Genomic DNA, 16,901 nt, shown 5'->3' with positions numbered 1-16,901 from the left:
GTGCTGTAGTTTTTATAATGGAGTAACTGTTGTAATAGACAAAGTGGGCTTTGATTAAAAAGAGTGTGTCACGGGCCACGCTGTGCCGAATCGATTCTTTCCAACCTTTTGCTTAGCATCCTTATCCATATTATGAAGAGGGGAATTAAGAAACAGGCCTTCTTCTTCTTCTTCTTCTTCTTCTTCTTCTTCTTCTTCTTCTTCCACACAGATCTGTCATTTATTTTTAGCAAATAAGGAAAATCGAAATGAACCTTCAAAAGTGGCCTATTGATGTGAATAGGGATTAACGCTCTGCTGTGCATGGTGCCTCTCCGAAGACCTCCCTCCCCCAAAAAAACAAAGAACCAAAACATAGCAAAGATCACATTCAAGGACATTTATGTCTTTCAGGCTTTTAAGAATGATAGTAAATAAGCCTAGCCACCTGAAGTCTTCAGTTCTGCTCAATACATTGTGAAGATCTGCACCGTGTTCTTCAGGTGAACATCTCTACTGGGAATTCCTTCACAAGTAAACACATTTTATGTTTCGTACTAGCGTGTATACGGTAGGCATGAGAAAGATAATTATATAATATAATATAATAGATATAATAGAAATATAAAAACATTCAGCTTAGAGGTGAAAAAAAAACCAGTATGTGATACAGTACGCGTTATAATATTTAATTTCGGTAAGGTTTAGAGCATCCTTTAATTTAAGCTTAGATATAAAACTATAAGGTTTTTATTTAGATGAAAGCTATTGACAAAGAATGGGGGGAAATGAAATAAAAGGGAGGGGGAAGGATTTTTATATCCAATACGCAATTTTTTTGTGTGTGAATATTAAAACGAATCGGAAACTGACAAATCACACAATGTCTCAGAGAAATATTTATTTAAATGCCATTATAATATTTGGCACATCAACCAGAAAGAATAAAAATTATATTGAAAATTTTTGAAAATACACAAATAATGTCATATTTTAAAAACAGCAAGTTATAATCTTTTAGAGCTGGGAGATATGCTGATATAATATTTATATTTTGATAAAGTTCTTTAATGATCTACGTTTTTGAGATATCACTGATATCTTACAATATCAGATATATCTTATATCTATAATCATTAAAAACTGTAAGGAAAGCAGCTGGTTAAATGTCATTTCATTTATATAATCTTTCATATTGTTTTTTATTTTTTTTTAATTTTATTTATTTTTTTTTTTACAAATTTATTTTAATTTTTCCCTCTTTTCAGTTAGAATTTTATTTGTTTTAGGTATTCAAACACAGTTTAACGGATTTGTTTTTCGTTTATACATTTCAGCAGTTTATTCAGCACAACTTTGTTTTTGCTGGCATTTTGTTAGCTATATTAGATTTTGTGATAAATATTTGGTCTCGTATATTCACAAGTATCCTGATATGCTATTTTTGTCATACCTTTAATGTACCCATACCCACCGCTTTAATGTGGGTCATTCCATCTCAAGTGGTCCAATGCAGGTTATGCAAACATTTTTTATTTTCCAAATTGTTTTTTTATGATTACCACTACATATTGGCATTGCAAACCACCAGTTTTTTTACATTAAAAAAATATTTCATTTTACTTCATTTTATTACGATGGCTGTCTTTGTGTCATGGCACACAACAAATTTTGGTTATACAGCTGTTTAGGGAAACTTCTAGCTATAGACTCGAACCTTTCCCATTATAAATTGACCATAAAAGTGGTCTGCAATCCATTGTGAGCAATCTTGAGCATTACAAGGAACAAGAATGTGTCGAATGTTTATATTTGTATATGTACCTTGTAATGTTCTCTAGAGATCAGTTTTGTTCCAAGGAGCTAGGCCCATCCTGAACTGACATTTTCCGTAAACAGTTGTATAACTAAAATTTGTTGGATGCCATGACCCAACAAAGATGAACGTTGGTTAAACCAAGTAAAAAAACAAAACAAAACAAACAAACAAACAAACAAAAAAAGCAACTGGTGGTTTTGTAATGCTAATACATGGAGGTAATCGCTAAAAAAAATTAAGAAAATTAAAAAGTCAGGAATCAATGTTACAATTTTTGTAGCACTTGAGAGGGACTGACCCATGTAGATATAATCAAGTTGCATAAAGAAATGATATACAGTGCCCTCCACTAACATTGGCACCCTTGGTAAATATGAGCAAAAAAGGCTGTGAAAATTTGTCTTTATTGTTTAACCTTCTGATCTTTTGTTAAAAAAATACACAAAAAATACAAACAATTGCAAACACAACACAGGTTTATCCAAAAACAATATCTTTTGTTAAAGTGTGCAACAATTATTGGCAATTATTTAAAAAATTTTTTAGCACACCTGGGTGACTAGGAACAGGAAATTGTTGACTTACAGTTTCACAGGGGTATAAATATGAGGTAACACATAGGCCAAATTCCCTTAGTCAGTCATAACAATGAAACAAAGTTTCAAGAAAAAAGCCTCTACTCTCATCCAAAAACAAACTCAAGTGTCTTCAGGTTGCCAGACACTACTGGAACCTCAAATAGGATTGGGTTCTATGGTCAGATGAAACCAAAATAGAGCTTTTTGGCAATAAACACCAGAGGTGGTTTTGGCGCACACAGAGAGGTAGCCATATGGAAAAGTACCTCATGCCCATGGTTAAACATGGTGGTGGCTCTTTAATGTTTTGGGGCTGTTTTTGTGCCAGAGGACCTGGACATGTTGTTAGGATACATGGCGTCATGGACTGTATCAAATATCAACAGATATTAAATGAAAACCTGACTGCCTCTGGCTGAAAACTTAAAATGGTTGGATCTTCCAGCAGGACAATGATCCAAAACATACATCAAAATCAACACAGAAATGGTTTACTGTCCACAAAATCAAGGTCCTGCCATGGCCATCCCAGTCTCCTGACTTGAAATACATAATGGGGAAAACATATGGGGTGAACTGAAGAGGAGAGTCCACCAGGCTAGACCTCGAAATTCGAAGGATCTGGAGAGATTCTGTACGGAGGAATGGTCTCAGACCCCTTGCCATGTATTCTCCAACCTCATCAGGCATTATAGGAGAAGACTCAGAGCTGTTATTTTGGCAAAAGGAGGTAGCACAAAGTATTGACTAAAAGGGTGCCAATAATTGTTGCACACTTATATTTAACAAAGATATTTTTTGTGATAAACCTGTGTTGTGTTTGCAATTGTTTGATATCCATGAGAGCAGAGTATTTTTTGTGAATATTTTTTTAACAAACGATCAAAAGGTTAAACAATAAAGATAATTTTGTCACAGCCTTTTTTGCTTGTATTTACCAAGGGTGCCAATATTAGTGGAGGGCACTGTATATTTGCATTGTGAACCCTAGGACCCTGGACCATGTGTTTGTGTGCGTGTGTGTGTGCGCCTTTATGTGTCAAGTGTAAGTGGGTGCTGAACCGTGCTCGATTTGAATATGTACATTTTGAGAATGTCATTGCCTTTGATTCCCTCAGTTGCCCCTGAAGTGGTCTCGAGGGAGGAGCCACGCCCCACTCTGCCTATATGCTGAATATATATATATATATATATATATATATATATATATATATATATATATATATATATGACCATTTATAATCAAATATGCGTGAATGTTAATACAATGATAAAAGTGGCCTTTGTGGAAATTATTCCAGAGGAAATGCTTGTATTATAAAAGCACAGTGCAGCCTGCAGCATTTCCTTTCAGACTAACTAGAAAAAAAAATGGCTTGCTTTATGTTTTTGCATTTTTTTTTATTATTGTACAGATGCACAGGAACCATTTTATTATGTGTTATTAAAATTGTGGAGTAAAATTTCTTTACATTCACAATTGTACACATTTTGTGTTGATCTTAAGAATGCAGAACATTGGGAAAAATCCAGAAACTATTTAGTGTATCACATTTTATATATTAATAACTGAAGATATAAACTTAATATTGTCTAAGAGAATGATTTTAAGCCTCATAACCTTGCAGTGGCCAGGCATGGGTTCGTTTATTAGGTTTAGATTCTTTTATCAGAAGAATGTAGAAATATTCTCTCATTTTTGCTTTTTAAAACAGTATAATAGGTTATTGTTTCTGTAGCAAGAACGTACACAGGAACTAAGGAAGCTAATAGTGAATAGTTTGAAAAAATGTTCTGTTAATTAGCAAAAAGTGGATAATCATTGATATGATGAAGTTTTATGTAAGAATATGTTATGGAAGGAGTCTCCGGTGTCAGCGCTTTGTAACGGTCAGTAAGTTTTTCCCCATGGGAGAGTGTTCAGGACAGAAGAGTTTGCACTTTCTTATTAAAGTGTTCGCATGCACATTACATTATATTACAGTAGATTAAATGTATCTAAAAAGGATTAAACGTCATTTAAAGTGGTATAAGCAGAATAAAATGCTTCTGGAGGTGTTGGACTTCATGTTTTTTTAACCTTAACGGTTCTACAAAGTGCTTTACACTGCTTCACCCATTCACACACACACACTCTCACACACACACCAATGGTAGCAGAGCTGCTATGCAAGGTGCTAACTTGCCATCAGGAGCAACTCGGGGTTCAGTGACTTGAGTTCAAGGACTCTTGGTCAGAGTCATGTGGGCCGGGAATCCTACGATTAGTGGACAACCCGCTCTACCACCTGAGCCACAGCCACCCCAATACCATACGTATTTTTGTAAAACAGCATATAACCCCGTTGTGTTTTATTCCTATTTGTAGTATAATGCTGAAGATATTTTATCTTTAAACTGTCTTGTCATCTATGTACTTAGCTCCAAATGAAAATAAAATAATTATAAGAAAAATTTATGGCAATGGGATAGCTATAAAAATTTGAACTATTGAAAAAGGTGAAGAATTTGATTGTGGTTAAGTTTTATGAAGTTTCATTGGCATTATAAATGATAATACATGCTTATATGTAATAATAGTGTCACACTTCAATAGTTTTCTATTATCTCAGTCCAGGAGGTGTGTGTCTGTGTGTATGTGTGTGTTGGTTTAAGTATCCTTTTCATTTCACACTTTTCCCAAATTTGTACTCATTCCTGTCACCTAACTGATGGTCACCTAACTGATGTACTCATTCCTGTCACCAAACAGCAAATGGTAAAGGTTAAGATGAGTAGTGGGGTTTGCGTTTCTTTTTCGACTTCATATAAACTCGCTCAGTCTTTTTTGTATGAAAATTTGGTTTGTTTTCCCACAAGGTTCATGCCATATCTTCTCACAAAAACGTTCATGTGCGTCCAACTTGCCCTCTCTCCAATATTAAATGTATGCTATTTTGTGGCTGTTTTGTACTTAGGAGAAAATAATCTGAACCTTGTGACAGAGCTCTGGACCATTTCATGAACTCACATCCCTGCGTGCCTGTCTTTATTAGTTTTCAAGACTTTTTTCAGTCTTTCAGCATGTCAGGTGTTGACAGATTTATAGTATTTTTAAATGTCGTCTCTTTGTGCTTTTGAATAAACAACCTCCTTACAGTATTTGTAAGTCATTATTGCTTTAAAAAAAGAAAAAAAAAAGAAAAGCATAACCTTATATACTTTGTAATTTTATATAATTGTTCAGGGTTCCTCAATGGTTCATTGGATAGTTTAGGAATTTTTAGCGTCCTAAAAGGATTCTACTTGTATTTTGTTTCCTGATAGGGAAACCCTGCGTAAGGATTTGAAGAGTTGAAAGGGTTAAAACCCCTTTATTTTTCCCATAAGAGAGAAAATGTGTTCACGTTTAAGTTTAAGATTTATTCATTGTTTTTCCAGAAAGACTTTTATTCTCTAAATTGGGAAAATATATGGCACTTGAGTGCAGGTTTGGCTCAGTCTTTAGCACAGAGCCACTCAATAAAGACTTTCAATGGGGGAGAAAGCGCTTGAAAGAGGGCGAGACTGAAAAGGAAGAACTTTGTTCACTTTTTCTTTTTTAATCCGCAGAAAAATGAGCTCTGCCTCACGGGCCAAACTATTTAGACCTTGTTCCACAATGGCTCCTTTGTGCAACACGGTTTCCTAATTTACATGCAATTTTTGGATCCGTTGGTCATTCGGTTGAAAACGTTGTTCCATTAGAGTCGGGCACATCAGCGCTTGTTTCAGGGCTTTTGTTGTGCTGGAGAAAATGGTAGAAATGATTCGTGTTAAGAAATGCCTAATTAAAAGGTTAGGAGATGATGGAGATGAATGGCTTGGAGACTCTGGCAAGTTTTCTGAAGCTACTAAGTGTTTCAGCTTTGGGTTAAAGATGAATAATGATTATATTCTATTTAAAATGCTTTATACCTACAGTATATCCAGTGGTGGGAAGATTTGGGGCCGACTTAACGCAACAACAAAGTTGTCATTGTATACATGGACATAAGGAATAAACACAACAGCACGTGCTGTTATGGGAAAATAATCAATGACAGGTGGTGTGATGTTGTTAACACCCCAGCATTGATTATTTTCCCATAACAGCACATCCTGAAGGGTTTTAATCCTCCTATACCACAGCAATTTGCAAAGGATTACATCTTTTAATAATTAAAAAATGACACGTCCAGCTACAGTTAGATTTAACAGTGTACATTTAATGAAACACATCTTGCAGTATTGCAGTATTGAATTTTACATACTGCGATTCTCTCGTTGTCATTGTCGAAGGTGTAGCTTCTGCCTAAGTGTTTGTTTCTTTCATTTCCCTCAGTGTAATGTTAGTGCTGGAGTGTGTGTTGCCGAGGGAATGAGACTGCGTGGCAGGGATCTGGAGGATTCCACCAGCTCCTGGATACCAAGCGTCCTGGGCGTGCAGAGTGTCAGGCTTCGCCTTCGCCTCGATCGCCGCACCGACAAGGGGAGGACCCTCTGGCAACTGGTCGACCTGAACGGAGAGGCGGTGCCCAGTGGGCAGGGCTTATGGGATAGGACGCCACCCACTTGTTCACAGAGTAAGAACGGTGTAATTACATCTTTATAGTTTATATATGTAAAGCTTTTGCTCTTTTCTGCAGTTTATGTACTTTTTTTTATTTGCACCGGATGCAGTTGATTCAAGCTTTTTTATTTATTTGGTTCAAATGCTCCAAAGTTCATGCATTTTATGCTCTAGATCAGCGGTTCTAGATCAAGTTGGTCCGCGAACCATTACTGGGAATCCTAGAGGTTTTGTTGTTGTTTTTATATTACAGTGGTGACAATTGCAAAACAAGTTATTCTATTTCTTACTGAGCTATTATAATTATTAGCCTTTCAATCTCAATATCTATAGATAAAAATAGGTCTATAAATAGCATCAACTTAAAATCTGTGAGTGGAAAGGAATAAAAAGCTCCAGCTTATTGTAAATAATAAGCCTAATATTGAACTAGTTTATGTTAGATTATGTTCATTTTAAAAAATCTGTGGGGAATTTTAAAGATTGAGAACCACTGCTTTAATGATGTTTTTCCCCCCTTGTAAATGCTATGGCGTTTATGGATTTAAAACTTCTTATTTTTTATTTTTTATTTTTTTTCCTCAGTGCTGACAAATTCATGCTATTTTGCCTTAAATGCTGTGTGGTTTATATGTTTTTTGCTCTAAACGTCTGATCACACAGATGAGTTACTGTTGATTGTACTGTAACATCTTTCATATATCATCCTTGCCCTGGATCCAGTGACAGAAATAATTACTTTAACAAAAAAAAAAAAAAAAGGATGATGTGTCAAAGCTTAGAGAGAAACCTTTAAAGATATTTATGTATTAGATACATGGAAATGGCAGAATGTTAAATGGTTTGTGGCATTGTGTGAAGGAGGGGGAAAAAATGACAGAAAAATGTCAGAAATTAGAAGGAAGAGAAATCTTCTCTTCATTTAACACCGCCCTGGGATTGAGGGGGTTAGTGAGCTTTGAAAAGGTGACATTTAGCGTGTGCTGTTCTTAATTACCTTTGTCTCTGAGATCACAGAGGGGGTGCGGGTGTGTGAGAGAGAGAAAAAAGAGACTGACACAGAAAGATTTAATCCCCACATTTTTACCTCTGAAGTGTCTGAATTCTGAAAATATACTAAATGTGTGTATCTCACCTTGAAGCACCTATGCACGTGTCTGCATACATTGCGGATATTTTTTGCCTTACCTTGTCACATGGTTTTATTGCGGTATCAGATTTTCCTGCCCTGTTGCCATGGCAACATGGTAGCATAGTAAATAACTTCTCACATGATGCATTTATTAGAATATTTTCCTGTCATCCCGCTTGCCTCTGACTGTAGGCGTTGGCTGGATGGTTTGCCAAAAGATGCCAATTTCCATGACCTACTCTTTTGGTATGAGTTTGTATGTGTGTGTGTGTGTGTATGTGCATGTGTGTGTGTGTGTGTGTGTGTGTGTGTGTGTGTGTGTGTGTGTGTGTGTGCGTGCGTGTGTGTGTGTATGTGTGTGTGGCTGTGTTTCAGGACAAAATTGCAGTCAGTAAAAATTGTGTGTACAACCCCAATTCCAAAAAAGTTGGGACGCTGTGTAAAATGTAAATGAATGTAATGATTTGCAAATCTCATAAACTTATTGTGAATAACGTATAGATGTTATTCACAATAGAACATAGAAAACATATCAAATGTTTAAACTGAGGAAATGTACCATTTTAAGGAATAAAAATAAGGTACTTTTGAATTTGATGGCCGCGACACTTCTCAAAAAAGTTGGGACAGGGGCAACATAAGTCTGGAAAAGTGAGTATTATTAAAAAGAAACAGCTGGAGGTTAATTGGCAACAGGTCAGTAATTGGGTATAAAAAGAGTGTCTCAGAGAAGCGAAGTCTCTCACGAGTAAAGATGGGATGGAAGCATATGTTGCTCTAAAACCTGTATATACCTTTCAGCACTGATGGTGCCTTTCCAGATGTGCAAGCTGCCCATTCCATAGGCACTAATGCAGCCCATACCATCAGACATGCAGGCTTTTGAACTGAGCACTGATAAAAAGCCGGATATGTTTTCTATGTTCTATTGTGAACAACAAATGGATTTATGAGATTTGTACATCATTGCATTCCGCTCTTATTTACGTTTATTTACATTTTACACAGTGTCCCAACTTTTTTGGAATTGGGGTTTAAATTAAGGTGGATAACATCTTAGGCTTGGCATGAAGCTCATTTTTACTGCTTAGCAATCTCTGCTAAAGCCATAGCAGAGCTGTGTGTGTGTGTGTGTGTTTGTGTGTTTGGGCAGCTTGATGAATGCCTTTTGTATGGCCAGCAATAACAGCGGATAATGGTGAATATAATATGTTTTGGAAATAGCAATCAGGTTTTAAGTTGGTGCTTTAATTTAGGTTGAATTGGCTGAACAGGGAGTTTTTATATGAAGGAGTTTTAATAAAACTATGTAATTTGTGTGCTGTTTATAGAGCGTGTGTGGAGTTTATAGAACTTTTGTTTCAGCAGAAATGCTCTGGATTTTAAGCATTTAATTAAAAGTGCTTAAATTACACACTACACACTAAAAAAAAGGAATGGATGTACCATGCCCAAGGGCTATTTCCTTCTCTCTCTCTCTCTCTCTCTCTCTCTCTCTCTCTCTCTCTCTCTCTCTCTCTCTCACTCTCTCTCTCTCTCTCACACACAACCATACACACACACACACACACACACACACACACACACACACACACACACACACACACACAGTGCCTGTCAGGTCTAAGCAGGTCATCCCAATAGTGATAATGGGCTTCAGATGATTGAGTTGCCTCTGTAGATGAATCTATGTGTTTAATTAACTCTGCAATTGATTGGCTCCCATCTCTCAACCATATGTTAGTGAAAAAGGGGGGGAAAAAAATTAAACTGTAATAGGGACAGAGCTGGAAAACACTTGAAGAATTGTACTTCATCACTATAGTTGCCATATTTATACTTTATTTGAATAGCGTTATTGAAATTGAGGACTTGAAATTGAATAATCCTATACTATACAAAACCTTTTTATTCCTCATGTTTTTATTTAGACCTTCAGAGTACTCATTACAAATCTCAAACATCTTTTCTTCTCTCAACCAGCTCTATATGACTCTATATAATCAGCTGAATGGGCTCGGTTTAGCATCCAGTCACTTCATTTTTCTATAAGGTTTGTTTGCTGACAATTGTGGCATTTTGCTCTTAAATGAATATAATGGTTGTGTGTGTGTGTGTGTGTGTGTGTGTGTGTGTTTTTGCAAAAGGATTTGAAAATACACAAAAACGTGTTTACCATTGATTCTAATAGAGTGTGGACATTATTCTACTTTGAGTAACAGGCGTTCAGGACGTTCAGTAGTGATCTCAGAAGTTAATGTCACAATATCACTGAAAACCTCATTTTTCTCCCGGTTGAGCGTGTGGAATGACATGTGGAAAGACGTGTGGAAAGACGTGTGGAAAGACGTGTGGAAAGACGTGTGGAAAGACGTGTGGAATGACGTGTGGAATATTCCAGATATTTTGTAAGGGTGAATACATTCAGGAAACAGGGTTGAGTGAACATTGTACTTAACTAAATGTATGCTTTTCATGGCCTATAATGGATGACTCGTGGAAAAGGATGTTTCAAGCATGAGATGTTCAATGGATGCAAAAAATAATATAATTTTTTAAGTATTTTAATAAAGTAAAGCATTACTTTACATGATATTTCAGTAGCTGCAGATATTTTGTAAGCACATACTTTATTTTACTAGTATTAGTCACTAAACAGTAGTTAAGCAGTAGTTACTGATTCATTTATAGTAGTTCATGTATAATAGATTATATGCCTAGATGAATAACTGACTAATAGGTTAGGAGTTTAAATAAGGGGTTCATTTATCTTTGTTACATTGCTCTAAACCGTGAAGCTAGTGTTTGACTGAGCGTAAATAAGCGCACCTTATACTGGAGGTGATGCAGATGAGCGCTCCTCCTGTCTGCCGTTGGGAGATACGAAATGAATTTGATATAAAAGCGGAACAGAGCACTACAAGAGATGAGCTTAGTGAAGGCTTTTTTTTGGACTGTAGGACATGTGCTCTTTTCTATCTCGTTTTCTTTTGGTAGTTAGCAATGGCTGTTGTCATGGCAACCCCTTGTGGGAGGGTTATCGATCTTGCTGATGACCTATTTGACTTCGTTTTCCTTTGCCATATTTGTTTAGGTTGTGTGTGTGTGTGTGTGTGTGTGTGTGTGTGTGTGTGTGAGAGAGAGAGAGAGTGAGTGCATGTGGTTCTGCATGTATAATGTATGTTGTGTAGTCTATCAGTATATGCCCAATGCAGTATGTATTGTGATTTAGTTTCTGCATTAATTGTTTGTTCATTACATTTCATCTCACGTTGTGTTTTTCTCCAGATTACTCTTGATTCTGCTTCAGTTAAATTTAAGTTTTCAAATGGTACTTGCATCAGCTATGGAAAGAGGACGCTGAACTTGAACTCACCTCTTTGTTGTCATCAGTCTGTCTCTCTTTCTCTCTCTCTCTCTCTCTCTCTGTATGTGTGTGTGTGTGTGTGTGTTTATTTTAGACCACTGGCCTGACCTTCAGTTGACCTGGAAGTAGTTTGTCAAATGCAAGGGTCCCCGTGGGAGGTCAGGGTCAGGTCTGCGTGTGAGAGGCAGTGTTTGTGTGGAATGTGAGTGTTTATATGTGATTATATGCTCTGTTTGGGAAACAGGGCCATCTGTGTGTTACAGTGCTTGTGGTAATGTGGAAAAAAAGGGAAAGTGTAATTTATCACCCCCCTCCCCACAGCCACACACACTCACCTCAGCCTGCATGGTAAACCCTTTCACTAGGAGGCAAGCCGTGTCCTGTTTGGCCATCACAGTCCCACATAATATTGTGTAAAATATTGCAAAAGTATATTTAACTAAAGAAAACATGGACGTTATAGTAAACATCAGAAATGTAAAATTTATATATATATATATATATATATATATATATATATATATATATATATATATGTATATGTGTGTGTGTGTGTGTGTGTGTGTGATAAAATATTGCTCTAAAAATGGCTGAATTCACTGATTAGACAGATCTGATGATTAGGCAGATCCTAGAATTACACAGTGTTTTAGGGCCACTGTTTATAAAATAAATAAAAAGATTTAGAGAATAAATTCCTAATTTTTTTTAGATTAAAGTTGCAATATTTTGAGAATAAATTCATAATATTTTGAAAACAAAACTGTAATATTTTGAGAATAAAGTTGTAATGTTGAGATAAAAAAAGTCATAATATTGCATGAATAAAGGAAACAAAATATGATTTTTTATTATTATTATTTGTATTATTTGCTCTGATTTGGAGCATTCTGTTTAAACATGATGACTTTATCCTTGAAATGTTACGACTTTATTCTCAAAATATTAACAATTTATTCTCAAAATATTGCTTTTTTAAAAAATTAACAGTGGCCCAAAAACGTTATCATATAGATCTAAATTGTTCAATTCTTCATATGTAAACCTACAGAGGGTCCATGTGTTTTCTTCTCCAGTTCTCTGGTTTCTCCTGAAAACATGGGTTTCAGCGTGGTGTGGATGGAGAGGGAAGGAAAACCTACTTCCATGGTGAATGGAGGGATGGAGCCTCGTAGTTTAGCTCAGATGTTCTTACCTCATATGATGCATCATGAAAATGATTACATTTTAAAACTTTGAACTAACGTTATGCTTTTTTATGTTACAGTACATTTTCTACACACTGTATATGCATCATAAACAGGTGGAATATACAGTATTAGTTATGACACTTTTATAACATTCTGAATGAAAAACTAGCTAAAGCGTGCATAGTGTTTTTTTTTTTCTACCACAAGTTATTTGGAGCCAACTCCCTATTTGATGCTGACCACGCCCTTTTATCAATTAAGTCATGTTATTTCTATTAAGGGGTTATTTCCACTCCAAGGGCTTAGTAGCATATGTTTCAGAAAATAAACGCTGACCTGCTTTCTTTAAGAATAATGTCAAGAATAACGTTTAAGCCACGATTAGTGTTCGTCTGGCTTTATAGTAGTCTATATTTCAGTAATGTTTTTATTTTATTTATTTATTTTTTATTTTTTGGATAGCTCAACAGCTTGCTAATTTATGCAGTGAAAATGTTTTCTTTAGGAAGACAAATTTATGCTGCAAATTACCATTACTTTACCATGCCAAGGACAGCTGGTCTTTTACTCTCTGTGTCTCTCTCTCTCTCACACACACACACAACAAACTGTGTGTGTGTGTCGTATATGATCCTTTGTTATTAAAAGCACTATTATGATAACATTCTTGGCAAGAACGAACATTGTGAATAGTGAATTTTGGCCATCAGATTATTAATTAGCATCTGTTTTTATAACCGAGGATTTAAAAAAAAATTGGTTGTTATTTAGGCGACGGGGAATGAGTGAGGTTTTATTGCTCAAGCTTACTAAAGCAAACACGCCTTATTGGATGTGCTGCCATGTTGGTATTTACCGGCAGCTGTTCTCCCGTGTGTGTAATTAATCTGAGGAATAGTTCAGAATGACTTAAGGGCTATAGTTCATTCAGGTTTTAGCCCGTGTTCACATTTCTAACCTTTTACTACTGTGCGTTTTCTTAATCCGGTTCACCTCCCATGCGGGCGGTACAGTATATCGTTTGTTACGCCTAAAATTGTTATAGCGATACATATCGATTTTCTGAGGGTGCGATATGAAAATGACCTTATGCATTTATTTATTTGTTTAGGTCTATTAAATTAATATTTTTTAAAAATGTATATTTTATTTCACAAACACTCCAGATTTCAGTTGGATACTTTATTTCATTTATTTAAACTGATGTTATTTATCACCAAAATAATAATAATAATGCAGACTGATTTTTCACATAACATAATATCACAATCACAATGCGTAACAGTGTAGGTCTAATATCAGTAGGCCTATTTTTTATCCTCTAGGGATACTCACATATGCTTACGTCACTCCAAAAAATATTGAAAAAATAAAAAAAGTAAATAGATAGAGAGATAGAATACATTGCCAAAAGTTTGCGGACACCTGACCATCACTCCCATATGTGCTTGTTGAACGTCCCAGTCCAGATTTATTCCCCCTTTACTGTTATAATGCGCTTTCTGAGGATTTGTGAGGTCAGGAACTCATGTTGGGATGTAAAGGAGTCCTGTGGTGCAGTCTGTGTTCCAATTCATCCTGAAGGTGTTGTGTCAGTGGGCTTTTGGTCAGGGCTCTCTGTTCAGGACACTCAAGTTCTTCCACTCCAACCATACCACACCATGTACTTCTTCATGGAGCTCGCTTGGGCACAGGGACACACTGTCATACTGGAACAGGCTTCAGCGAAGGGAAATTGGAATGCTACAGCACACAAAGTCTTTCTGGACGATTATGTGCTTGCTACAGAAGAATATATATCACATAGAGGTGTGAAGGTAAATGGTCTGAACTTATATAGCGCTTTTATCCAAAGTGCTTTACACTGTGTCTCATTCACCCAATAATTCTCACACACCAATGTAGCAGAGCTGCCATTGCAAGGTGCTAACTTGCCATTGGGAGCAACTTGGAGTTCAGTGTCTTGCCCAAGGACACTTCGGTATATGGAGTCATGTGGGCCAGGAATCGAACCGCCAACCCTACGATTAGTGGACAACCCGTCCACATACTTTTGGCCATGCAGTGTACTTAGATAGATAGATATATAGATAGATAGATGAGGATTAGTCTGATTAATCAGATAAGCTGTGTAGTGTGGAGATGGGAAATCAGTGCTTAATTAATAGGATTATTGAGAACACTCAACCAGAGACCATTAACTACCAAGTAATTAGTTCGAAATATATAGACCGACACATCCATGTCTATATTTTATACAATTAATAGGTCTAACAGTTGGCAATTGCGACAGCAGTCAGATGGCCGTGTTAATGAAATAAATAACCTACCTGGAGGCTATATGCTTGCACATTTCTCAGATATTCTGGATGATAATTCCAGGCTGCAGTTCAGACTCAAACAGGGAACATTAACCGACAATAAAAAAACAAACAAACAAAAAAAACAAACAAAAAAAAAACACACACCCAGTCTTAAGCTTAAACCTGTTCTTTTCTATATGTTTTTGATCGCAGTGCTTTATATTTGGAGACTGGGTTGCATTAGGTGCTGTAGATTGCGGCTTCGCAGCAGTGGAAGGATGTTAGGAGTTTAGTTGCCATGACTACCAAAGAGGGACAGTAGTTTGTAGCGCGTGGCGCGTCGCGACGGCGGTGGAGTCGGGAGCGCGCACCAGAGACACGAGAAGCGATTTCGTGCGCACGGGATCGCGCAGCAGCAGCAAAACCTCAGCCAAGCGAGCGGTATCGGAACCTGAGCGGTCGGGAGCGCGCACCGGAGACTCGACTTGCTTGACTGCCGGTGGAATCGAGGCCGGTCGACGAAGGACGCAGAATAGAGATAGAAATTAAACGACAGTTGTTGTATTTTTTTTTGTTTGTTTGTTGTTGTTTTTTTTTTTTTTTGCTTTTGTAGATGTGGATATGACTGCGCTTTAACCTCGCCTGTCTGGTATGTGCGTCTCAAAATATCCTTTGGATATCAATTTTTTTTTAGAGAGAGGAGGAAGGAAGGAAGGAAGGAAGGAAGGAAGACGCGTCACGCTGCTCTCTCTCTCTCTCTCTCTCTCTCTCTCTCTCTCTCTCTCTCTCTCTCTCTCTCTTTCGACGCTCTATTATCATTGGCCTGTCTATAACATTCCCGTGATGTGCTTTAGGTTCCCGAACGTGCTTTGATTATTTTCTTTGATCTGAGTGGCATCTGAATGAGAACTGTGGATGATCTGAACCGCACCGTGATTAAAGAAATACATTAGAAAAAAATAAAAAATTAATAATCGGTGACATGGACTGGGAAAGACAGAGGCAGCGTGTGAAAGGTGAAGTAGAAATGACGCACAGGTTGTTCCCAAACTTATCACTTATTCTCTTATCACATCCTAGGATATAGACTAGATTTCATTTTAGTAGCCTAATTTAATATTTAATCTTGACTTGTGTGGGATGTATTTATTGTTTTGGTATAATTCAGGGCTCAGGTGGGATTTTTTTTCCTTCTATGCATGACATATTTACAATGTATCCATTGGTCAGATTGTACATGTCTTCTAATAGCTACACATGATTGATTTGAATTATTATTATTATTATTATTATTATTATTATTATTATTATTATTGTCTTAGCAGTGCTTTTGCCAGGATGCTGAGTATAAAAATGTGCCAGGATGGAACTTGATTGTGATGAAAAAAAAATATATATAATCTTTTCCAAATCACTGCTTTTAAAGAATATATAACATGTTAAAAACGTGCACTAGTCTACTCAGCATTTTTCAAAACATTTTTATGTACATCAATATGAAATGTACGTGAAATAGTGATTGCATGACGAATATCTTGTTATTATTATTGTTAATATTATTATTATTATTAATATTATTATTATTATTATTATTATTATTATTATTAGGCATACTGTGATTATTATATGCTCTATAGAAGCCTATGTTACCAAAAAACAACAACAACACTATAGTAATGTGGCCAGGTCCAAAACCATTTCAGTTTATTGGTGAAACTTGAATGTGCACACGATAAAACCTTTCATTTTTTTTGTGTAAAATGCCACTTTCACATCCTAAATATTCTTGGCACTCTTGTGAGTTCCCTGCATGAGGAACACCTAGTTGAGAGTGATGGAAAGACAGAGTGAGGAGAGACAGAGAGGAAGAGAGAGATGGAGGAGAAGGAGAAAAGGGAAGCCGTCCATCAGGGATCCATAGGCCAGCAGGCACCGCAGCTGGAGGGGGAGGGGTGGAAAAAAA

At 36.4% G+C, this 16,901-nt stretch overlaps 1 protein-coding gene across 4 annotated transcripts in view; it reads left to right on the top strand.

Annotated features, from left to right (window-relative positions):
- The window catches only part of scml4 (Scm polycomb group protein like 4), a 37,927-nt gene that overhangs the window by 3,912 nt on the left and 17,114 nt on the right, over positions 1 to 16,901 (top strand). For 2 of the 4 annotated variants that reach the window (XM_017452522.3, XM_017452512.3), the window contains exon 2: positions 6,719 to 6,959. In XM_017452522.3, coding sequence (XP_017308011.1) covers positions 6,755 to 6,959 — 205 coding nt within the window. In that variant the 5' untranslated portion in view covers positions 6,719 to 6,754. Of the gene's footprint in view, positions 1 to 6,718; positions 6,960 to 15,285; positions 15,588 to 15,688; positions 15,955 to 16,901 lie in introns of those variants that run through there. The other 2 variants (XM_017452554.3, XM_017452530.3) reach the window with 2 other exon arrangements.

Source organism: Ictalurus punctatus, chromosome 2, assembly GCF_001660625.3.
Source record: "Ictalurus punctatus breed USDA103 chromosome 2, Coco_2.0, whole genome shotgun sequence".
Taxonomy (NCBI): Eukaryota; Metazoa; Chordata; class Actinopteri; order Siluriformes; family Ictaluridae; genus Ictalurus; species Ictalurus punctatus.
Note: the sequence above shows the minus strand (reverse complement) of the source record. Positions and strands in the feature narration are given on the sequence as shown.